Source organism: Vanessa cardui, chromosome 25, assembly GCF_905220365.1.
Source record: "Vanessa cardui chromosome 25, ilVanCard2.1, whole genome shotgun sequence".
NCBI lineage: Eukaryota > Metazoa > Arthropoda > Insecta > Lepidoptera > Nymphalidae > Vanessa > Vanessa cardui.
The window spans coordinates 702254-728394 of record NC_061147.1 but is presented as its reverse complement, the minus strand read 5'-3'; the positions used below and the strand labels follow the sequence as shown (position 1 = coordinate 728394).

General features: G+C 33.4%; 1 protein-coding gene across 2 annotated transcripts; it reads right to left on the bottom strand.

Annotated features, from left to right (window-relative positions):
• On the bottom strand, positions 1 to 24783 carry LOC124540552 (facilitated trehalose transporter Tret1-like). Of its 2 annotated transcripts, none has more exons than XM_047118216.1 (4): positions 24504 to 24783; positions 2419 to 2467; positions 1815 to 1950; positions 1 to 1478 (listed from the first exon to the last, which is right to left on the bottom strand). In XM_047118216.1, the coding sequence occupies exons 2-4, from the start codon at positions 2437 to 2439 to the stop codon at positions 139 to 141; spliced, it is 1497 nt and encodes a 498-aa protein (XP_046974172.1). In that variant the 5' UTR covers positions 2440 to 2467; positions 24504 to 24783; the 3' UTR covers positions 1 to 138. The 2 variants fall into 2 exon arrangements, with proteins under 2 accessions (XP_046974172.1, XP_046974173.1); XM_047118217.1 differs by lacking the exon at positions 24504 to 24783 and adding an exon at positions 15166 to 15248.
• Between the last annotated feature and the right edge of the window lie 1358 nt (positions 24784 to 26141).

Genomic DNA, 26141 nt, shown 5'->3' with positions numbered 1-26141 from the left:
TATTTTAATATACAAACTGTACATAAAATTTTAATAACTAAATACTATATAAGAAAGAGTGGTACAAAAACGTAGCACATCGCTTAAGTAAACATTTTAAACAATACAATTTTGAACTTTATCACTTAAAATTAAGATCTATTTTACAATCTTTCCATTTTCAATCAGACTGAGTTGTACTTCAACATCTGTTTCCTTTTTACCTTTGAAACTATCTTCTATATCTTGTAAAGTCCTATCCTTAGTTTCGGGTAACATAACGTACATTACCAATAAACAGACAGTCAAAGTAACTGAATAGACTAGAAACGCTCCTTCAACGCCTATAGATGAATAAAAATGTGGAGCTGTTTTCATTGAAACGACGAAAGCTGGCGTCAAAAATGACGTAGACAAAGTTGATCCTAAACTCCTATACGTCAATGGAAACACTTCGCCACATATCACCCAATTGAGAGGTACCAAGCCCAAACAGAATGATATACTGTAGAATATCATTAACGTCATTGGAACTGTGTCTAGTAAAAATCGATGAGTAAGCATTTCGGCTTTTCTTAAGTATATAAAAACAGATATTAAAGCAAGAGACAAAACAGTCATCGCTCCACTAGTGAACAAAATGGTTCTACGTTTAACGTTCTTGAGTAGGAATATCGCTAAGAAAGCGCACACCGTTCTTAATAAATCTATTACAGTGAATTGCCATGTCACATCCTTGGGATCGTCTTTATCTAAAACAGATTGTAAAATCAAATTACCGTAAGCTGGAACCATGTGCGCTCCACCAAATTCAAAGACAATTAACATACAAATCGCTATTATTAACGGTTTATAAAATTCTCTTTTCTTGAATATTTTCATAACGCCCTTAATCGTGTCGAAAAATGACTTGAATAATCTTTTCACCTTTAACGTCTCTTGTGCTTCTCGATTCTTCCTCGATTCTTCTAAATGTTTCTCTCTTTCTTGGGCTCGTATCATGGATTCTAATTCTTCTCTTTGTTCTACTCCGTCTCCTCTAACCCATCGAAAGGCTTTTTTCGCTTCGTCAAATTTCCCTTTGGAGACTAACCAACTCGGCGATTCTGGGGATAGGCTTATTATTGCCATGGAAATCAGTGGGAATATAGAACACACCACCGCAGTCATTTTCCACGTCAAATGCGCGCCCCAAACGTGAGAGAGCAAAATACCTAATCCTAGTGAAATAGCAAATGTGCCTAGGAACGCGCCTCGATATCTAGGCTCAGTGTATTCTGCTACTAGGATAGCTGCTAATGGCGTTCGAAGTCCTAGAGCTAGGCCATGGAGGAGTCGTGCTAATAGGAACAGAGGAACGGAATTTCCCAGGACGAATACGACCCAGCCTAGGAGAGCTGGTATAGTGCAAATTAGATGTGCCTTTTGTCTTCCGAAGCGTGTCATCAAAACTGGAGATATAAAGTTGCCGACGATACCCATTACACCAACTGCGGACGCTGCAAGAATAAAATTACATCGTTAAATTGATCTTAATATAATTGGCTACAAATTAATTGCAAATGTTTGCACAGTTGAATATCGAAGAATAGAATTGCTTTCGTTGACCGATTGCGATTTTCAAGAGCCGAGTTCAGAATGGCCCAACGATTGACCTACTTTTATTTTCATCATGAATTTGTACCGAACCGTTTTTATACGAAATGTTTTACCGTTGCATTTTTAGGTGATTTTGTAATAAAATGCTAAACATTAGATGTATGAGTTGTTTATATATATCTACCAAATACAAATTAGAGTTAAAAATTTAATTGACGAAAGAAAATATGAGTTACCAATCCATGAAGTGTCATGATCGGTGAGTGTAACGGGCCCTCCATCACTCTTAAGCTGAGTGAACAACACAGCGGGGAAGCCATGAGCGCAGCCGTGGCCAGCTATGTTCAGCGCCGCCCCGGACACCACGAACGCCTGAAATTATACACACATGATTAAATATATATCTTTATTAATATTATTATTGTGAATATAACACTTTGTATGTCTGTCGCTCCTTCGCACCCAAACCGTTAAACCGAATTTGATGAAATGTAGTATGAAACAAACTTAAAGTCCAAGAAAGGACAAAGGTCACTTTTTTGCCTAACACGTGACAACCGACACCCTAAAACAGCGCCTATATCTGTGACCGATGTCGACCACTTACCCATAGACCACAGATGATCTATTTGTCCGTTCGCTATGCTATATTATAAAAAATATATTTATTTTATGAGAGCATGAGATTATTGATACAAAGAATTAATTGACCACATGAAAGCTCAAGAATGCTAGCCTGAATTTGAACCCACAATCATCGGTTAAGATTCACATAATCTATCCAAAAGGCTGAAGGTGACTCTTAGATTATTTATAAACAATATTAATAATAAAAATTACCTGTTTTATGAAAGGCTTCATCTTATCAGGACTTCATGAAGGACACGATCTAAAATAAAAAAAAAAAACTTAATTGTAATCACTATTATGAAAAAGCAACTTTTTAATGTAAACAAATTAATAGAATTGATATATTTAGTTTATAAAAATAACATTTCCAATACTCGGAAATTTTATTATGAATAAAATTCGACCCCATAAATAAAATCCCTATATATTTTACAAATAAATATAGAAAATTCATTCTACAAAAAAAAAAAAAGATTTTTTCAAATTCCTTCACATTATATTTATATCGAATTAAGAGTCAGAACTTTATTCGAAGTCGATTAAAAAGTTTTGTCGTTAAGGGCTTATTAGTTGTAACAATGCGTTTAAAAAGAAAGCTATTTGTTTATTATCTTGGCCGAAATACAATATGACTATTGTTTAACATATTATACTGCTATTAACAACAAGAAAATTCTGTCACACATATACTGTATAATAGTATAAATTATAATGAAAAAACTCGGCACTTACAAATTTTTTCGCAAATTGAATATGTTCCACGTTAAATATAAACAAGCGGGTAACTCCTAAGTGTATACAAACTAATGCAATTGTTAACCGTCGTTTATATGTCTCGAAGTTCGAGGACATAAGTTCTCAGTCACAGACGTAAAATCCATGATATTATGACTTCACGTGACAATATTATTGAACAGAACTGTCAATGAAATTTCATAACAAAATCACGACCAAAGCTAATCAAATCACAACAATAGCTCAATTTCCCACAGCTGGGATAATGCCTCCTCTCCCTTTTAAGGAGAAGGTTAGGAACATATTCCACTACGCTGTTCCAATTTGGTGGAATTCCAAGGATTCCAAGCTTGGTGGAATACAGAATGACAGAACTTCTATGAAATTACACACAAGAAGTTTTCCTTCACCGTCGAGCACGAGATGAATTATAAACACAAATTAAGCACATGAATATTCAGTGGTGCTTGCCTGGGTTTGAATGCGCAATCATCGGTTAAGATGCTCGCCTTTTAACCGCTGGGCTATCTCGTCTCTAACTTACATTTAACAGTCTTTAATTAAATATTCTTTACAAGTACTTTTGTGTCATTAATACTTCAATTATACGAACGTTCAGGATTCAGCCGCAGCGAGAAGAAACGAAAAGTAACTCGCATAGTTGCCGTTTCTATCAGTTCTATGATGGAACCCAAGTCCAACCAACGACATTTTTGGCAAAAAGTATCTTATTAGTTACTTGCTATCAGGTGACCCAATAAGTAAGCATAACAAAAACTGTGTGTAATTTTGTATACGTTTTTTGAGTATGACGCCTTAGAGCAATACTACTTTATGTATTAGGTTTTAGAGATTTACTAAAAGGCAAATTAATAAAAAAAGTTAAAATTCGAAATATTTTTATTTAAAAGCGCTTTATGAAGATGAACAAAATAAGCATCTATCATTTAGATTTGAAATTTTAAAATAATAGCTATCATTTAGAAAAATGTATTGAAATTAATATTCAAGCTAAATATTTTTTAACATCTACGCTACATTCATTTACTGTTAATATTCTATTCGAAAATATTTTTAATGAATGCTTCATGATTTTACATAGAATTCTATTTTACGAAATGCATCTATAGAAATATAAAATTTTGCAGTCGAATATTTTACGTTCAATTGAACTGAAAACACGGTTGAAATTGAGTACATGATGGTAAGTGATCATGGTAAGGTTCAATTCAGCTAAAAAAACCAGTGTAAATTGACATTAATTGGTAAGCGATTATGATACTGTAAGAATGATTTATCATACCTTACATCACCAATGCGCCACCAACCTTGGGAACTAAGATTTTATGACCCTACCCTACCCTTGTGCCTATAGTTACACTGACTCACTGACCCTTCAAAGTAAAACACAACAATACTGAATATTGCTGTTTGGGGGAAGAATATATAATGAGTGGTACCAACTCAGACGAGCTTGCACATATTTTACATATACAGGGTAATAAATTGTGGGTGTAAGTCGGTAAAATGTGAATGTGCACAAACGGAAATATAACAATAGCCATAACTTTTTTAAAACTCTTGGAACGCAAGGAAAACAATTAATCAATTGTATCTAACAATTAGGTACTAATAAATGTTTTCTTGAGTATATTATTAATATCAGTATGAATAATGTCAATGTTCAACGATTACAACTTAAAATCAATGTTAGGGTTGTCTATATTAGGGTAAAAATGAAATTATGCAATACATATATATTAATGTTCTCTTTACTGATATTGGTGTGGGCGGCCATTGTGAATGGAGAATCGCTTGCGCAGAAAAACTAAAGATAGGCGGTATCGTAAGACAACAGTTTTGGATCTACTTTTAGACTGGCAGAATTATTTACTCTTTCTTCTGCTTTCTACTTTTTGTAAGCATTGAGTGTGGCTGTTTAAGTATTAGTACTAAAAGAAACCAAAGCAACAGCAAAACTCATCATCATCATCATCAACAGCCTATTTTTGTCCACTGCTAGACATAGGCCTCTCCCAGTGCACGCCACTGTGGTCTTTCTCCGGCTACTCGCATCCAGCTCCTGCCTGCCGCCTTGCGTATATCGTCACTCCACCGAGCCTGAGGACGTCCTACACTACGTTTGCCGAGACGCGGTCTCCACTCTAGAACACGTTTTCCCCAACGGTTGTCGGTTCTACGACAAATATAACCAGCCCACTGCCACTTCAGCTTACTAATCCGGTGGGCTATGTCGATGACTTTGTTTCTTTGACGGATCACCTCATTTCTGATGCGATCCCTCAAAGAAACGCCGAGCATAGCCCTTTCCATAGCACGCTGAGCGACTTTAAGCTGGTGGACCAGCCTTGTCGTGAGTGTCCACGTTTCGGCTCCGTATGTCATGACGGGTAGGACGCACTGATTGAAGACTTTCGTCTTAAGGCACTGTGGGATCGACGATGTTAAGATTCGACGTAACTTCCCAAACGCTGCCCAACCCAGCTGAATTCTTCTATTCACCTCGTCCTCAAGGTTGTTTCTACCTAATCGCAGAGTCTGCCCGTCTGAATCTGCGTCACCGGTGCGACAAGCTACGCCCTGCGATCGCCAACCCACCTGCCCAGCGTGGCGATTATGGGCACAACCTCCACAGCAAAACTATAGCCCAATAAATTTTGCCTCATGCCTAATGCCCTCTTTCAGCTGAGGATAACCTCTTCATTAATCTCGATGAAAAAACGCATTATGCATTTTCCCACGGAAGTGCGACTTGACAGTATGTGGGACTTGCCAGTGCCCAGGCTACCGAATGCGGTCCTGTACACAGGAAAACCCCCAAAAAACCAGAGGTCCCTCACCGTCTCTTCGGCGGATGCCACGAGATTGCTTTCGCATGCTACCGTGACGCTCTAAGGAGCTAAGGATAACATAAATAAATAGGTAAATGACACTAATGAGCATTTTCAAACATTCTTCATAACAAATAGAATTGTCACAAAAATAACAACTGTACCAACAATGCACTATTAGTTTTATTGTAAGCCTTTGAAAGCCCTGACCTTTGGAAATCTGATTTGACCTTCGTCGTAAGTTATCACGCTAAGTAATAAAACAATAGATATAAATAGATACATTAATATATGCATTGTTATATTTTAATTGTCTATTAAATAAACTAGGAACCAGTCTTAAGATACTTAAGGAACGCTAAGTTATAAGACATGACATATTGTTTTGAAGGACTTAAAATCTGAGTTGAGCAATTTTTTATAATCAATGAATAAATTTCAAGTTCGCATTAGACTTATTTATAAATAGGTCGGGTTTTTTGTTCCTTTCTAGATTGTACAGATGATAAAATAACTTGGGGGATTTTATATGATAAGTAAGACAACCGGATTGATATTACCATACAAGCACAAAGTACCTACTTACATATATCTTAGTGCCTGAAGTTAGTAGTGCATTGGCAATGTAGCAACTGGTTAATATTACTTACGGCGCTAAAGTGCAAGCAGTGGTGATGGACTACTAATTAGTAGGCCACCTATCCATCCAACTTCCAATTTTCAAAAAAAAAAAAAATTCAATTTTATAACTTTCATGATGATCTATTAAATGCTGTAAACGTTAATGCACGCTAGCGCCATCTAGTATTGAGTTAGAATAAAATTTTTAGTATATAACATCCATGAAGGATACAATTTATATCTCTTATTTTATCTATCTTAATTTAACAAAAAAGAAATATTATTGTAGCCTAAGTTACTCCCTATTATATCAGTTATGTGCAAGTGAATGTCCCATCAAAATCGATCCAGCCGTTCCAGAGATTAGCCGGAACAAACAGACAGACCGACAAAAATTGGAAAAAATGTTATTTTGGTATATGTATTACCATTTAAAATCTCAAAATATTTTGGATAGAATCTTTCCGGCCCAGCTGTAAATTTATTCTATCTAATAAAACGATTCAAAAGCTCTTAAAGAGCCTGAAGAAGCTTGTTTTGATTCAGATGTATAAAGTCAAACACAACATCCTTCTCTTCCAGGCAACATTAGGTTGATGAGAAAATATAAGCAAAGAATGGAATAAAAAAACTAAGCTTATATTACCTGCAGGGGGGAAAGCAGAATAGGGGATAACGTGTGCATGACATGAATGCGATCCTCTTATGTGTTTTTAAGCAAAGTAGACGCTTGCTTGTAATACTCCGGTATAACGACTTGTTTAGTTTTAAATATTTACCAAAGAGTTCGAAATATTTGAGTAAAACCTGATTTAGACAAATATTAACTGTTCGACGTTCGTTTTAGCCTCGTCTTGGAGCCGTGATGGCCTAGTAGATAGAAAAATTTTAGCGGAAGATTGGAAATAATTAGTAAATTCAAATTTAGCGGGGCTATGTTTTATGTACATATCATTTTGTATTCGGTGAAGGTGAGGACACCATTGTAAGGGTGGCCTGCATCCATAATGGAATGAGCTCTGCTACTGAGTTTCTTGCCGGTTCATCTCGGTAGAACCTACTTTCCGAACCGGTGGTAGCTTCACTTAAAATATTTGTTAAATGAAGATTCAAAAGTGCTTGTAAAAGTCTACTTTTAGACCAGAAGTGGCACATGAATCAACGATTACCTTTATTTATTTATTTATTTACGTTGAGTCTATATATATTCGTCACTATTTTTATGCCTTGTCACTGTACTCAAACCTTTTGTTAATATGCTGATTGTAAAAAAATATATTATATCCGCATCTAGTCTCACGATTTATATAAAAATGATATGTTTCTTTTAATACCAAGGATATTTTATGAAAAGTATCATTGTTTAATAATAGAACGGGCGTTTATTTTGTACGAGTTGGCGAGCTTTTGGATGTTTTTTTTTTTTATGATATAGGTTGGCGGACAAGCATATAGGCCACCTGATGGTAAGTGGTCACAATCACCCATAGACAATGACACCGTAAGAAATATTAACTATTCCTAAAATCGTCAATGCGCCACCAACCTTTTGAACTAAGATGTTACGTGCCTGTAGTTACACTGGCTCACTCACGCTTCAAAGCGGAACACAACAATACTAAGTACTGTTGCTTGGCGGTGGATTAACTGATGAGCGGGTGGTACCTACCCAGACGGGCTTGTATAAAGTCCTACCACCAAGAAAATGAGGATGTCTATAAATATTCCAATACACTAAAAGATCTCAAAAAGGAAATTACTCTCGCTCTCTTATTGGTCAAATCGCGTGACCTTCATTAACCAGATCACTTATTTGACCAATTTTGACCAATCAGGTACGAGTATTTTTTCCATAATAGTTCGATTCGTGAAATGGAATATAGATACGTATTTCTAGCAAGTGTTACATTAAATAATAACAATAAAAATGGCGGTAAACAATGACAATGAAACTGCTCGTAAAGATCATGGTTTATATATAAAAGTCTAAGCAGAATATTATAAAAGCTAAATTCGTTTAGGCTTCCTTTTCTTTGGGAGAAGGTTTGGAGGTTACAGCATCGCGCTGTTCCACTGCAGATTGATGGAAACACGTGAGAAATTTTTCTTTCGACGCAAGTATTTCAATGTATTATGACGTCACCATCAAGTAACTACGAGATGAATTAAACACAAATGAACCATATGAAAAATCAATGATGATTGTCCGCGTTGAACTCTGAACTATCCTTGAAGAATCACGTCTTCCAGGCAGGCCAGCGCAGCTCTCATGGTATATAAAATAGGTTCTATGGGTTCTGTTTACGATTTAAGAAACGATTCAAATAGCACTACACGAGACCAATATTTATATTCAGAGGAAGTTCCATGGACTAGATACACCTGTATCTGTCTCTGTACTATTTACAAATTTCAAGACGATCCTTTAAATAGTTATAAATTAAAAGCGTAACAAACAAACAAACGCACTTAACATTTATAATATTACTAAGGATTATGTGTCAGGTTGCGTGTTACGACGTTTTCAAGAAATATCTTAGTTATGAAGTTGAATAATGTTGTAATGTTACATAAGAATAAATTGAAGTGTTTGCACACTGTTTACTTATATTTATATAACCATTATTTTAAACTGTAACTGTATTAAAAATACGAGATTATCTATGAACATAAAGTAGTTGTTAAAGTAGACATATCACCTGTGGTCTTCTTTTCAGAGCCACGTATCCTAGTCGATAACTTAATAAACTCCTTTAATAAATGGTAAGATATCATTTTAGATTTTTCAGCGTTCACGTGATCTTCGAAAGTATAAGTCCCATTGGAATTTGAATTTAGAATTTAGATTACTTGTTTTCGCGATGTATGCACTCACTAAGGAGGTTTTTCAGAAAATTCACCTTTAGAGGAGGCTCCCATCCCTTCTCTTACAGTTCAATATAATATAAGTTGAATAATCTCGTACGAATTATTTTACATACAAAAAGTAGGCAGTGTTTCGTAAAATGTAATATTTGTATTAGGCACCTACTTGGGTCTTGAAGTAATATACTTTAAAAATATTTTTAAAACACCCGCGCTTCTCGATCTCCTGCACCACCTCTAGTACCTCAACTTTTTCATGTAGTGATGGAGTTTAGAGATGTGGTAATAGATTTTTCGATCAGAGATCGAAATTGCGACGTTATCAACAGGATACCAGCGTTCGTGCTATCATTTGACGCGATCATGTTTAGTGCAGTATCTATTTTTTTAATTATAACTGCCTTTAATACCAGCTTATTTTATGCCCGTTCCGAATCCCGAAAATAATCTCTGTGAATTGAACCAGCCACTGTCTCCAATCTAAGCCCCTTTATTACACAAAGAAGAACACCAAAATCAGTGCAGCCCAGTACGAATTCAGAAAATACAGAAGTATTATTAATATTAATACTTCAATGTAAATGTTTTAATGTAAATTAATTTTTATATAATAAATGTATCGTGTGATTCCATCGCTGTGAAGTAACGCGTTGCAATATAATTGTTATATACAATCACGATGGTTGCACAATGCCTTCATGAATATATCATGAATGGCGTCTGCGTGTACGTCTTTGTCACTTGAATTGCCACAGAAAACGAAAGTAGTTCGCTTTTAGGGATCTGTGGGATCTATTAAAACCTCTTTTGCAGCTGAAATTACTGAGTCATACAGTCACCAGTTTGAAATTAAAAAAAGAAAATTAAAATATACTTTATTCAACTAGGCTTTTACAAGAACTTTTGAATGGTAATTTAACAACTACACACATAAACATATTATGATCTTTTACTTCAAGGACCAAAATGAAAAGAAGCACCGTATTCTAAAATCCAAATCAAAATCAAAATAAACTTTATTCAAGGAGGCTTTTACAAGCACTTTTGAATCAACAACAACAACAAAAGCCTGTAAATTCCCACTGCTGGGCTAAAGGCCTCCTCTCCCTTTAAGGAGAAGGTTTGGAACATATTCCACCACGCTGTTCCAATGCATGTTGGTGGAATAGACATGTGGCAGAATTTCTATGAAATTTGTGGGCCATCTCTGCTCATGTCAACTTTTGAATCGTCATTTAACAATTAAGATTCTATAAGAGAAGAATCTTCAAGAAACACGTACACACACGTACATCAATATAAAATCAATCGTATCTGACATAAATAAGATGATACTGATTCTCAGTTACGATTAAGTTTACCTTTTTTTGGTGTTAAATCAAATTAATTTTCTTTAAGTAAACTGTACAATGAAAAGTTTTTGAATCATCAATAGTTAATAACTACCACCCTTTCGGAAAGTAGCCTCTAGCGAGAAGAAACGGCAAGAAACTTGCATAGTTGCTCTTTTCAAATAAACAGATTTACAATACTTATGGAATACAATGCAAATAGTTGTTTAAGTTGTATCTGACTAGAAACGTAACATTACCGATATTAGTTAAAGTAAAGTATAGTACCAGCCTATATATTTTTTTGGGATAAGTCCTCCTCCTCCATTAAGGAGAGGGTTTGGAACGTATTCCACCACGCTGTTCCAATGCGGGTTGGTGCAATGCACGTGTGGCAGAATTTCGATGAAATTAGACACATGTAGGTTTCCTTACGATGTTTTCCTTCACCGCCGAGCACGAGATGAATTATAAACACAAATTAAGTACATGAAACAGCGGTGCTTGCCTGGGTTTGAACCCGAAATCATCGGTTAAGATGCACACGTTCTAAGCACTGGACAATCTCGGCTCGTTAGATAATAGTGTTATTTTTCAATGTGTTTTATATCTATATAATATTCGAAGCTACACTTAAATCTATGAGAGTAAATCTTCAAGGTAAAATCTGAGTGCAATATCCTGTATACTTAAAGTAAAATGTTTCCAACAGTGAGCGGTTTATAATTAAAGAAAATTGGGTGTTCACGTCAATAGTAGTTATGTGAAACGGTTGCGTTAGAAATATTACGCGATCCAATACTATGATATTATGATTTCATCGCGAGAAAAATAGACTTTAACAGACATAAACAAAAGCCTAATACGGATTACCAGGTTTCTCTCTAAAAATAAAAATGAAAAATTTCCATACAAACTTTCATCACCAATTTTACCTCTTTACGCGATGAATTTTCAAAGAAAATTGTAACAGTTTTGTTTTATTTATTATACCTATTTCTAAGGATTCATTTACATATTTCAAATGGTGAAAAAACACTAACTTCGCAACGAACTTTCATCCCCAATTTCATCACTGTGGATGATGAATCTTCAGAAACATTCCAACATTTTACTCAAAAACAGATTGCCATGGCTATAACTTCAAAATTTCAATTTTTCATATAAACTTTCATCCCAAGGTTCGCCTTGTTTGGTATATATAACAAAAATCTGCAGCGTGTCTTAAATGATAATTGTTCGTCACAACTTTCATCCCCCATACACAGATGGAGGATAAGGATCCTGTTCTTTTTTTATAAGAAATTCCTGTTCCAAAATTTCACCCTTTTAAACCGCCGCTTGTCAGATAGACATTTGAAATGTAAACAAAAAGCTGTTTCCTAATGACCCCAAACCAATAATCATTGTGTTAATATTTAAAAGCATTTCAATTACAATAAAGATTAGTATACCTGTGTATTTGTTAGAACAAAATATAACTGGCCGAACTACGTGACCTCTTATTAAAAAAAAAAACAATATATATATATATATATATATATATATATATATATATATATATATATATATATATATATATAAACTTTATTACGGTTGATTTGTTTCCGTATTCGTATTTTTTTTCAATTAATTTTACAATCGTTTGTGTTATAATAGATTTTTTTTATTATTCCATTGAAGAACACTTCAACGTGTGACGGGTTCCGCGTTCATTTAGTAATCGCATTATCATCAAATAAATTTGTTTATTGATAACATTTAATTAACGGTTTTATGCAAATTTATGCGATTTATTGATGAACGGGAAGTAATTCTTAATTAACGACCTAACTGAAATTGTTAAGACAATCTGTACTAATGTAAACTAATATTGTTAATCTGTTACAGTTTTACGATTAAATTGTTCAACTAAATTGATTTTGATGATGTACGAGGTGATTTTAAACCTTAAGAGCAGAAAAAGACTGCTTTTGTCATCCTTTAAGGAGCAATGTAGGTAATATATTGTTTGTACCGTTAATTTTCGACCGACTTCAAAAAGGAGGAGGTTATTAATTCGTATTCGTATTTCTTTTTTTTTATGTTTGTTACCTCATAACTTTTCACTGGGTGGACCGATTTTCATTATTTTTTTTTAATTAAATATATTAGACTATTTAAAAGTCGATTTACGATTATATAATGTAGTTAAAATTATTGCTATATTTGGAGTCGGTGTCCCCACGCGTCATCTTGGGCTAACGAACTACTGATTTTCTTGCCGGTTCTTCTCGGTAAAATATACATTGCGAACAGGTGGCTTTACTTAATATAGTTGTGACGACTTAAAAGTGTTTTTAAAAGAACCTACTTGAATAAAGTATTACTTTGATTTGATCTGGAACCGCCGTTCACGTGAATGAAACGCGTAATGCGTGTTTCCAGTGAAAAGAAAGACATGAGAGTTATATTAGAGAAAATTGTCGAAAACGCGAATTTAGCTAGTGATTTAAACAGATTGTCTCGTATGAGCCTCGCTTCATTATGGAGTCATATGTTTCTCTTTTCTTACATTTTGATCTTTCAGGCGAAGCCACACTTTTAAACAAAAGAAAGAAACAAATGAATTAATTATTGATTCGGGCGGACAATGTTGATAATTGACATTTGGTATCATAATTAATACGTACTCGTGTGAATGTTGTTTAGTGTGTGTGTGTATGTGTGATATAACCTTTAGTAATTTAAGATTGTTTGTTTTAACGAAGTTCTTTTTTAATATTCTAAGATAATTTATTAGTAAAATAAATTAGGAACCAATTTAAACAAAAACTTTCAAAATGTTGGTAAAAATTGTTTTAATAGTTTTTGCGTGATGTTCAAACATACGGACAATGAACAGTCGCATAGCTATTGACAAAAACGTATGGAATATTGATTTTTCTTCAAAATTTACAAAAGTTAAATAGTACCTGCTTTGAGTAACGACTGAGTTTAGTGGAGGTTGTATTGGGTACAAATTATTTATTATTAGGTAGTGAATCCGGTGAGGAACGGCAGATGATGATTTGTTTCTGATAATTTATGATTAAAAAGTAAATCCTACTAATATTATAAATGCGGAAATATGTAAGGCTGGATATACTTTTTTTATGGTATAGGTTGGCGGACGAACATATGGGCACCTGATGGTAAGTAGTCAGCATCGTCCATAGACAATGACGCTGTAAGAAATATTAACCATTCCTTACATCGTCAATGTACCACCAACCATGGGAACTAAGAATTTATGTCCCTTGTGCCTGTAGTACACTGGCTCACTCACTCTTCAAACCGGAACACAACAATGAGTATTGTTATTTGGCGGTAGAGTAACTGATGAGTGGGTGGTATCTACCCAGACCTGCTTGCACAAAGCCCTACCACCAAGTAAACTACTGTTACTATTTTACTAAAAACTACTGAACGGATTCGGATGAAATTTTACAGTAATATAGGCTATATATCAGAATAATAGGCTACGGTTTATAATGATTTTATGTAATTTGGTCTTAATATAACAATACTTATCAAATACCCATGCGAAACCGGGGTGGGTCGTTAGTATTAAATAAAATAGTCTACTTGAAAAAAGTAACTTTTTTATATAAAAGAATTAATTATTACGACGTTATTTGAATTGTATTATAAAGATATCAAAATCAACACTTTCTGACACACGCTCTTGGGTATTTATTTTATTGTTTTATTACAAATGCTAAATTGACATATCCGTGTACTGTATTTTTTTAAATATATTGTGAAATACAAAATTATTTACAGTTGTGTAAACAAAGAACAAGAAATGAAAATCGTTATTATCACGAACGGTTATGCTTACAGTCTATTTTAGTGTCAGATTTTATATTCTGATTTCGCCCTTATTTTGTCCGGAGGTAATTTGAAGCTTAGATGCTGTCATGTCATGGTGCAAATGTTGGAATACATTTGTGGAAGAATTTCATCCATCGCTTCTGTTTTTTATGTCTAATGTTTTGTCTGATTTTTCTCAGTGGACACATTACCTAGCTTCACTTCTGATTAAACTGGTTAAAAGAAGAGAAGAGAAGTTACTAGAAACGCAAACTCGACTAAGCTGTACTTGACTATTTTTGATTTGATTCTTTATTTTTTAATCTCTCTGAGTTTCTTTCGACAGTTCTTTTCTGGACTGAGGAGTTAAATTTCGAATCGTTGGTAGATTTTTGACTAACAATAAGCTAAGTGTAACACTTCTATATTCAATAAAGATTTTTGATTTTGACTTTTGTTTGACTAAGTATTAAGAAATATTGGAACAAGATAAAATTATCGTCCATATATAGTTCAACAAGGATCTATTCTTGGTCCATTTCTCTTCCTCGTTTATATAAACGACCTACCTTATATAGTTGATGAAAAACACAAGAACATATTGTTTAGAGATGACAATTTTTGATTTTTTAAATAAATCATTGACAATATTATTATCTATTTTACAATATTTAAAAGACAATTTTAACCTAAATTAAAACATATATGTCTAAGCTCACCTTACAGAAACGATCCTCTGGAACGACAAACGAACTCCTTTTTCTTTTAAAACATTAGCACACTATCCCCATACCACACAATGGTGAGTTGACGGTAACTTGATGGTAACTAAATATTTGAAGTTTCGCGTTCAAATTATAAACTTAAACTTGCAAGCCACACGACCTTGACTCTGAAGAAAATCAATTCGGACATTCGTATAGTTTAAAACTAGGAAATGGTGTTGATTGATATTACAATAATGCACGTAACATATACTTTTATATATTATTGTTATTTGTATATATAATGATATTTTTAAGTTAATTTAGTTTTATAATTGAAGCGTGTTGCTCATTGTTATAAACACTAATAAAAGTAGTTAAGGTTTTAGAAAGAAAAATAATGTTAGGAATTAAAAAAAATTAACGAAATATCAAAAAAAAATATTTATAACATTATGTGTGTTATATATAAAAATGTTTCTCTGTTTTTTTACCTATTACTTTACAATACGGTTTAAAATACATACATATGTTGCCCAGTGAGGAAAACATCACTTTTCAAATTCACAAACACCTTTCTATGAGACAAAAAGGTTTTTAGCTTATCCGACCATCGTTACGATTTGGTACACATATGGCAGATTTTCATGTGACACGTGTAGGAATCGAATTCAAACTTCGTCGTGGTTTAGCAGTGTTCCTATTTCGCCCATGCGTCACCACAATTGTGTGCTAACATATCCCATGTGCCTATAGTGTTCAACTATAGGCACATGGGATATGTTAGCACACAATTTCTAACTCATCCTTTAAATCGAAGTTCAGATAAGTTATTTCTTAAATCTTCAGTTTTATTTACTTTATTGATGAATTATTTAAATGATATATTTTATATGCATACGCCGGAATGACTCAGTGGTTACAATATGTGCATCTTAACCGATGAATATGGGTTCAAATCCAGGCAGGCACCACTGAATACTCGTCTCAGCGGTGAAGGAAAATATCGTGAGAAAATCTGCATATATATTATGTCATTAAAATTATGCCACATGTGTATTCCACCAACCCGCAATGGAACAACGTGGAAAATGTGTTCCAAACCTTCTCCTCAAAGGAAGAGGAGGCCTTATCCCAGCAGAGCAAATTTACAGGCTATTGTAATATAATTGTTGTTGTTGTTATATGCATATAAAAATATATTTTTAGTCATTGCGTAAAACTATTATAGTGAATTTTTTAAATAGCAGCATTATGATACACGTGTCTCGTCGCTGTGCTGAGTTACCAGAATTTGAATAACGGTTTGCATTTTTGCTTAAGTCAATTCGTAAACCAGAATAAGCAGATATTTACACATGAACTATTTGCATTGAAGACTTTAAAATATAAAATGAAAGATATATGTAACACAAATTAACCGTGTGACGTGCTGGTGACTATTCTGAGAAGAATGTTCGAATTTCGCTTGTATCTTCTTTCTCTCTTAATGTTATTTACGGCTTGTATTCCATTCCAGCTTCGAATAGTCCTCAGAAAAATTAAACTCAGCTTAATCGGAACTCAAGGATCGAGAATCAACTATTTTTGTTTGTAAAAATATCATTCCGATTTTATTTCGGTCCTATTTCGTTGCGTTCGTAGAATACTCGAAAAAGATTACATTTCGATTCGTCTAAGATGAGCTGTCAATTTTTTGCAAAATTGGGATTTGGGGCCCTGATTCTTTCGATCTACAAAAGCACAAATGCGTGCGCAAGTACTTGTACGCTACAGGTACTCATCCTCACAGTATCCAATAACGTGATATTAAATCAGTTCAAGTTCAAAACATTGATTCACATTCGTGACACGTTCATACAACTTTCTAATTACGCGTTGCTATTGACAATGTATTAGCAGATAAACTCAAAAAATACTTGGTGGTAGGGCTTTGTCCAAACCCGCCTGGGTAGGTACCACCCACTCAACAGATATTCTACCGCTAAACAACAGTACGTAGTATTGTTGTGTTCCGGTTTGAATGGTGAGTGAGCCAGTGTAACTACAGGCACAAGGGACATACCATCTTAGTTCCCAAAGTTGTTGGCGCATTGACGATGTAAGGAATATTTAATATTTCTTACAGCGTCATTGTCTATGGGTGATGGTGACCACTTACCACCAAGTGGCCCATATGTGATCGTCCGCCAACCTATTCCATAAAATATATATATATAGAGACCACCCAAGATTGGGAAACAGGTCTTGGAATCATCTGTCCACCGGACAAATCACTAAAGGAAAATAACAAGCTGATAATTATGAATGTTTATGCAAATTAAATGATTACGCGGCGTTCAAAGGGAATTTAAGACTTACTAGGTATTCAATTAACACGCAAACATGCGATTTTATAATTATGAAATTATATCTGACATTGCCGATTACACATTTTTTTTAATACTAATAATTGTTCTGGTAATTTTATAAGTAAATAATATTAACTGTATAATTTTACCGTCGATGTTAACATTTGTCACATAGGCTTTGCGTAACACGGAATGCAAAGGGCATGGAATTACTTATAAAACACATAAAGTCACAGGCTGTAATTAGTCAGCTGATCTAAAATCTTCTCTTTCTCCCTCTAACCTTTGGAGCTTATTCAACTTCTCTGCTACAATGCGCATCGATACGCATATTTTTCTATATCCAGGCACGAGATGAATTTCAATCACAAATAGAATACATACATCAGTTTGCCCAAGTTTGCAACCGAAATTTTCGATTAAAATTCACGAGTTCTGACTACAAGATCTTCGCTCGTCATGAGCCGAATTGCAAGCCTTTACGATAAGTACTAATTATTATCAGCTGGCCCAATTGTAAGTTGGAAATCCTATTAAATAAAATGACATGCCACAAATGATGGTTCATAAGCAAAAAACAGCTGACAATGTCCATTCAACTGATTAATTATTGGTAATACAAATTGTGATGAAACAATAAATAATACTAAATGCAATTACAGAAGACGAATTAATCGCCTTCTAAATTAACGGGTAATTAGAATACCAGCAATCAGGTTTTTCAATGTTTAAAATAAATTAAAGCAATTTTTTTTTTTGTATGTCTTTATAAAATCTTATACTGAACTAGGTTTATTTGTGAGAAGGCTTTCGTTTTTGGTATATTACATATACCAAAAACAAGCTATCAACGATTCGTAATATAGATTATACCTATACCTAAAAGGAGGAATATCTTTGCGTTAGGGCTTTTGCTGAGGCTTTTTTTCTTTTGACGGCTTTTTCAGGTCCCATGTGTTTAATGCTCAAAGGGTGATAGATTCTTTATTAATAAGAAAGTGTTATACATCTATAATTAATAAAGAATTTTGACTTTGACTTTATGCTAGACCGTTTGGTGGGCTATTTATTTATTTATTTAGATTTCCAACAGTTCTACATCTATTTCAACTAAATACACTGTCTGTATCTAAAAGTAATTTAATAATTAGTATAACTTAAATGTTAAAAGTTATAAGATATCACGTAATCATCAAATTTTCTACCGCCAAACAGCAGTACTTAATGTTTCCAATTTGAAGGATGAGTGCAAGAGCCAGTGCAAGTAAAGGCGCAAGGACCATAACAACCAAGAAATGTTTAATATTTCTTAAAGTGTCATAGTGACGATTTACAATTGGGAAGTAAGTCAGCCTGACTATTATCAATAGAAATAAGAAAATCAAAAGTTTTTTTAAGGTCCTTACTATTTAGTACAAGATTAAAATGCTTACTTGACATAAAGTTGCCTTGAACAAAATCACACAGGACAACCTCATATAGTTTAAGGGGAATTATGCCACTTTTAGACATGATAATATTACTATTTCGCAAGTGTGCCCCTAGCTTTATAGATGACTAACATCTCACTTTCGCTTTTTTGTTTCATTACGAACGTAACGTCTAATGGTGTGCGTATTTAAACCGCAAAGTAGTTTTTGGTATTTATCTCGCTTGGTTGCACAGGTGTAATGATAAAATTGGCCTGGGAAGCGATTTGTCTGATTCTCTGATCTTTTGTCTCATGGTCTAGGAATTAGCAAATACGCAATACTCAAGACCTGAATTGAAGCCACGGAACGATACTTGATTAAGTTATTTGATTTTCATTCAGGAACTCTAAGCACCAATAAGTCTGGAAATTGACAGTGAGTTCACTCCTGAAAATAAGAATAGCCACTTGCCTTGACCTGGTCTCTTTCTAGCAGTATCGGAGAGAGAGGACATAGTGCACCTGTGTTCAAACTTATGTATTTTAATAGTCCAGTGCAGTTGGCTGGTAACTTTGAAGAATGGCCGCGGAGCCACTGCACAAGAAGATATCAGATTTCCGTTATAAGAAAACAGTGTTTTTTTAAACCTTTAGGTCTTATAGACTATACAGTACACTTTACATAGAATCAACTTGGAGTCGATATAATTTTAAAGTATATTTTCTTATAATATATTCTATACATACACACACACACACACTTGTGTCCATGTACAAGAAGACACAGGAACTATTAGTGAAATATATCTTTTCAACCGACTTCAAAAAGCATGAGGTTATCAATTCATCTGTAGTTTTTTTGGTACAGAGTAATGTAAAACTTCAAATTCAATTATGTACATATTTCAAAAATTTTCTTCGTTGTTTTTTTTCTTTCTTCTCAGCTTTAGTGATTCTCTAATCTAACCTACCACTAAGAATGTTGCGTATAAATAATGATTACATTTGCAACACTAAAATTTCAAATGAAATTGTCAATTAGTAAATTATATTATCAATTTGTACAAAGTTGTTTAAAATATAATTATTATCTCATATATGTAATCCAGTCGTTACAACGTAATAAGGTCTTTGACTATATATGTTGACCTAACAAATCACTGAAGTATGTCTAATGTAACTCGCTGATTGAGTAATTCTCGTAATACATAATGTGATGGCATTTGTATTTGTAAATTCAAAGTACTTTACTTACAGGAGATTAAATTTTATTATTTCATGATTACTACGATGGTTTTGCGATTTTAATCCGATTCCTAACCACAATGGTATATTGTGTTGGTAAAATAGGAAATAAAGTAATAGTTTTTCAGTAGAATTTGGACCCCAGTTTATTCGTTTATTCGCTGACCCGATGACCACGATGATTACGATTTTAATTATAACATTTTTAGTAATCAATTTTGATATTTTCTTACTATGAATTAAACTTAAATAGTATAGTTCTTCTTATAACTAATAAATTACACTGTTAAACGAAAGCCTCCTTTCTTAACTTGAATTTTAATGCTTAGATTTACGAATAACATTGCTTAACATTTAGGAAAGCAGATTCTACCGAGAAGAATCATCAAGAATTTAATTAGTTATTCTTTGTACCGTTTTAATCATAGAGTGTGCCAATAAAGTACAATTATACGTTTATAAACATACGTATCCTGCCTATAAATCACAAGATAATAAGTCCACGCATCAAGATAATAAATAAATATGTGTATATAGTTAAAATAATTACACCATACTTAATGATGAAGTCGTTGAACTTTGAAGTTCAACCAGTAGCATATACAAAAATTTCTCCTTGGCATCAAGTTTATTCATAATCTTGATGACATTGATAATGACCCATAGCAGTGCAGTATTTTAAATAACAAACCTCGTATCTGGCCCTTTGGTTTTCAAACACCGATCAAGCAAGTATGTTAAAAAGTTTTTTATTAATTATTAATTATTCTTTAACCTCGTGTACGTTCGTAGCTAGAAAACTGTCAGATTTAGATTAGGCTAGATACTGCATATTCATGATATAGTGCAAAAAACGAGCATGTCTCCTTTTTATACCTACGATAACGTCACCCTAGCCATACATGAACATTATAGTAAATAATTTAATATTTTTTGCAGTTCATAAAGGCACAAGGTAACTAACTGAAGTAGCCCGTCAGTTTTTGCACAACTTTCGCTAGGAAAGCCTATTTCGCATACTTTCAGAGCGTTTTTCAATATATAAAAAATCAAAAACTTTATTCAAGTAGGCATTACAAGCACTTTTGAATCGTCATTTAAAAACTATATTGAGTGAAACTACCACTGATTCGGAAAGTGGATTCTACCGAGAAGAACTGGCAAGAAATTCAGTAGTAACTCTTTTTCAAAATTTAAAAATACAGTCATGTTAGTTAAATACAATCATTAATGAAATAAATCCTGCCTGGAAGTCAATGAGTATTAATTCCACGCTTTTAAGATGTACGCTTAAAACTTATCTGTAGGTAATTTATAATGCATATTAATTAGAATATTGCAAATATAAGTGACAGTGAATGACTCAGATCACTTACTGACATTTCACAATAGCGTTCTGCGGTGAGTATCGAGTTTATCCTTACAGAATATGTGTATGAAGTATTGTTATATGTGGATTGACGACCGTTGCTTTAACCCTAAGTGAGAAATAATCGATTATATGTTGGTAACGTTCCTGCAATTCTTGTGTAAAAGATATACTTACGTTGGATAACAACTGTCACAGCCTTTCACTAGTTACGATGGAATGCATGTTGTTGCAACTCTCTGATACTGAGAGTTTTTTTATATTGTATACTAACTAACCTTAGGTACTTCTCAAGGATAGATGTATGTGTTTGTGTTTGTTGTGTGTGTGTGTGTGTGTGTGTGTGTGTAATACTGCAGTCCATAGATGATATCTAAGTAGGAGTGTTGTTTATTTATAATATCATCATTATCATCATCATCACATAGTATAAAACAAAGTCGCTTACCGCTGTCTGTCCCTATATATGCTTAGATCTTTAAATTAACGGAAAGGATGCGGTGTTTTTAATAGATAGAGTGATTCGAGATAAAGGTTGTAAATAAACACGGAAAATTTTAGAAGTTTCTAATATAATGTCGTAGATAAACAAATTCTGTAATATATTAAGTATCAATATTGTACCCATGCGCAGCCGGAGCGGATCGCTAGTTCTATTTTATTGAGTACTATAGTGATAGTAAACATTGGATATTAAGCTTTTCTTTAACTTCTAAAGAGTATATATTGAAATATGCACTTTTAGCTTTCTCTTTTTTTTAAGAAATTACAGAAAAATTAAAAAAAAATCCAGTATGCTGCCCACAACTGGTGACTTTACCTTAGAAAATCATTTCGTACATATATTCACTAAGAAGAATCGCTAAGAAACTTAGTATTTGCATTATATGTATTTCTAAAGATAATTAATAGCTGAACTGGTTAATTACTAGTTATACCTACCTGTTCATTTAATTAATAATGGAGGATGTTTAATGTAATCAAGCTTAGTAATGCTGTTGATAATAACATTAGATCTGAGTGCATTAGTACATATAGTACGACACAAATTATATGTAGCATCGGAAAATGCAATGGAATGAAAATTAAAAAAACCGATTACTGCCGATTTACACAACCAACAGAAATAGCTCCCTATCGCGCCATTCGACGCCATTCGTCGCTATAGATTCACGCGTCAGAGAAAGCAAGTGCATTGTAAATTGTAAATCGACACGTCAAATTGACGAATATATTAGGTTATATGATATTACAAGTTATTACGTTTGTGCAAAGATCATATTCGCATGAGTAATAAATATTGATAAAATTTGGGATAACGTACTCAATTCGGATGTGATCGGTTTTACGAATTTACCGATGCGACTTCAAAGTTGTGTCGTACTATTAAGACTAATTTACTTTATAAAATTGGCACATAGTAATTCCTTATTTTTTATTGAAAAGTCTAAAAAACAATAAAATATTATATGTTACATAAACTTTTTAGGTTATTTGACACAGGCTCTTCCGATCGATTTTCCAGCTGTTTCGATCACTTTTTATACTTTTCTTTTAGCAGTTTTACTAGCTTGTATTGTTTGAAGAAGAAAATTAGTAAAAAGGTGTTCTTTCCCTAATTATTATTGAAGATACTTAGGCATGCTTTGCGTTGACTTCTTAAAGTTTCATCCGATACTTCTGTAGTATATTTAGTATCATCATCGCACCCGTGCGAAGTCAGGCTAGTCGCCAGTGGATTAATAAAATTGTGTGGTAATTAGTCTGCCATCCATGCTTCAAAACGCATTGCATCTTCCGGTATAGGTTTTATGATTATTGGTTTAGTAGTTTTTTGAGTTGCTTCGGTAACGCAATTAATCCAATCCGCAAAAAATCTCCGCATTGATTGATTACAAATTTTTAATATATTTTCAATACACTACTATATCATATAGTCTCATAAATTCGTTGTTTTTTTCAGTATAGCTTACTATGATTAAAAAAATAAATGTCATATCATATAATGAACATTATCTAGAGAAGCCTTATATGTGAGTATACATTAATAAATTATACAATACATAGGAAATACTCGTTTTGTTTTTGTTAATTAAATATAAGTTACATTGAGTTTTTATTTATGCAAATTTTATCGTACTTTTACGCATGTTATAAATGCACATAATAATATAAAAAAAGTTAAGTAACAGCCTGTACATTTCCCACTGCTGAGATAAGGCCTCGTCTTCTATTAAGCACAGGTTTTGGAACATATTCCACCGCGCTGTTCCAATGCGGGATGGTGGAATGCACATGTGGCAGAATTTCGATCAAATTAGACACTTGTAGTTTTCCCCACAATGTTTTCAGAATGTGATCAGAGTACTCTAGCGGTTCTTATTATTAATTAATAATTGTTGATACTTAGCAACAAACAAAATGATGAAGCAAATTATAATATCATCAAAAACTTTTTTTAAAAAAAGACGCGGTTCAAACTTGGAGGAAACCACAGATAATACGAACATTCTCAACGCTGATTTATCGTTGTCATTGTGTGTATTAGAAAAGGTCAGGTTTGTTGGACTTAAGAGAAAGTTTTGACTGAATATGTAATAATCGCGCCACGGCTCAGCGGTTAAAACATAGTAATCTTTATCCAAGACTATGGGTTCAAACCCAGAGTAAATTTTTATGTGCTTCTAATTTGAACTTATTTAAATAGTTTGTAGTATAGTTTTGGAAAATATCGTGAAGTGTATGTGACTGACTGTGCCTCAAACGTATTTGCCAATCCAAAGTGCAACAGCATGGTGGATTATACTCCAAATCGTTTCTTCAAGAAAAGAGTAGGCAGTTGTCCACCAGTGTGATATATTTATATTTTTAATTAATTTTAGTAATAATTTTCATATGTTATGTTCATATGTCATATATCAATATGTTATATAAAAAAAATTGCTCACTTATTAAAAGATATATTTTAGGTACTTACAAAATGGGATTATTATTTCAATAACACTTATTTCACCTTTGAAGTAGTTAAAAATCACATATCCAAAACTTCACATTTGAAAAAGCACCATTCAATAATAATTATTATTCACAATTTTTTAAACTATAATAGTGTCTACATTTTTATCACTGGTAATTCGTTTCATTTGATTTAAGAATAAAAAAAAACCAAAATTTTTAAATTTAAAAATCGAACACGCGTAGTGTGAAAGTGGCGACGGTCGATTTCTCCCTTGACGGCAAATCGACTGTCCGCGGTGCATCGTACATGATTACAAAACCAAGTGCTGATTACGTGTCTTGGGGATCCACGGTAAAGTTTTTTTTTAATCTTTATTGTCAATGGCGTATGAATGATGAATGAAAAGTAATTATGATAATTATATAGACAATTTTACGAGCTTTTATTTAACCCATTTGTTTTTTTTTTTATTATCATTTGTATTTATGTTGGGTGGAATATTACAAGTAAATTTTGAAGAAGGATTTCAACATATTCAGCTAAGGTTTAATATATAAATAATTATGTACCGTAGTTTGGATGGTTACCAATGTGACGTCATTCTTAATCCAACATGGTGGAACACCCAAGATGGCGGACCAGTTATTTTTGTTGCACTCCTAAAATAGGTATAAAATGAAAGAAAATGCTCGATGACGATATAAGTTGGTAGTAAAAGTTTTAAAGAAAAAGTTTATTCTTTACACCAACCCGCATTGGAACAGCGTGGTGGAATATGTTCCAAACCTTCTCCTCTAAGGGAGAGGAGGCCTTTAGCCCAGCAGTGGGAATTTACAGGCTGTTGTTGTTGTTGTTGTTATTCTTTAAAAATATATGTCTTTTATTTGTTATTGATTAATAATCATTTATTTAGGTATGTAGTTTAATTTATATCAGCAGTAGTTGTTAAAATGCTACATATTGTAAACAATTTGTTTTAATTTCGTTTACTGAGCTATTCAAGTAATGTTTTGAGGTAGTAAAAATTATACTTCAAAAATTATTCAGAATAATTATAGTAGTCGTTGATATTATGATAAAATAATATTGAATTTATATTTATTTATTGGTGGTAGGGCTTTGTGCAATCCCGTCTGGGTAGGTACCACCCACTCATCAGTTATTCTACCGCCAAATAACAGTAGTCAGTATTGTTGTGTTCCGGTTTGAAGGATGAGTGAACCAGTGTAACTACAGACACAATCCAGGAACACACAAAATTGCTCCAGGAAAGTAACAAAAAGATGGATGAACTAAAAGAAGTGATTGAAAAACGAAAGGAGTTCTTAGAAAATATAGTCCCGATGACGTATGCAAACGTCACAGCAAGTAAAAGTGGCCAAGTACAAACCGACAAGAGCACCTTGCACTCTGTCGTCGTAACTTCAACTGACGAAACACACACAGGCGAAGAAGTATTAGAAAAGGTCAGGAAGATCATAGACGCGAAGGAAGGATGGGTGAATATGGAAAGAGTAAGGAAATCAAAGGATCAAAAATTTATTATAGGTCTTAAAACAGAAGAAGAGAGAAAGAAAATTAAGGAAAGACTGGAAAAGGAAGAAAGTCACCTCACCGTTGAGGAAATAAAAAATAAAGACCCGCTCCTTATTTTTA

Coding starts and splice junctions, on each gene's coding strand:
- LOC124540552 (XM_047118216.1), bottom strand. CDS start 2,439: ATGAAGCCTTTCATAAAACAG. Junction 1,951..2,418: donor TGAAGCCTTTCATAAAACAG/GTAATTTTTATT, acceptor GTATAATTTCAG/GCGTTCGTGGTGTCCGGGGC. Junction 1,479..1,814: donor TCATGACACTTCATGGATTG/GTAACTCATATT, acceptor TTATTCTTGCAG/CGTCCGCAGTTGGTGTAATG.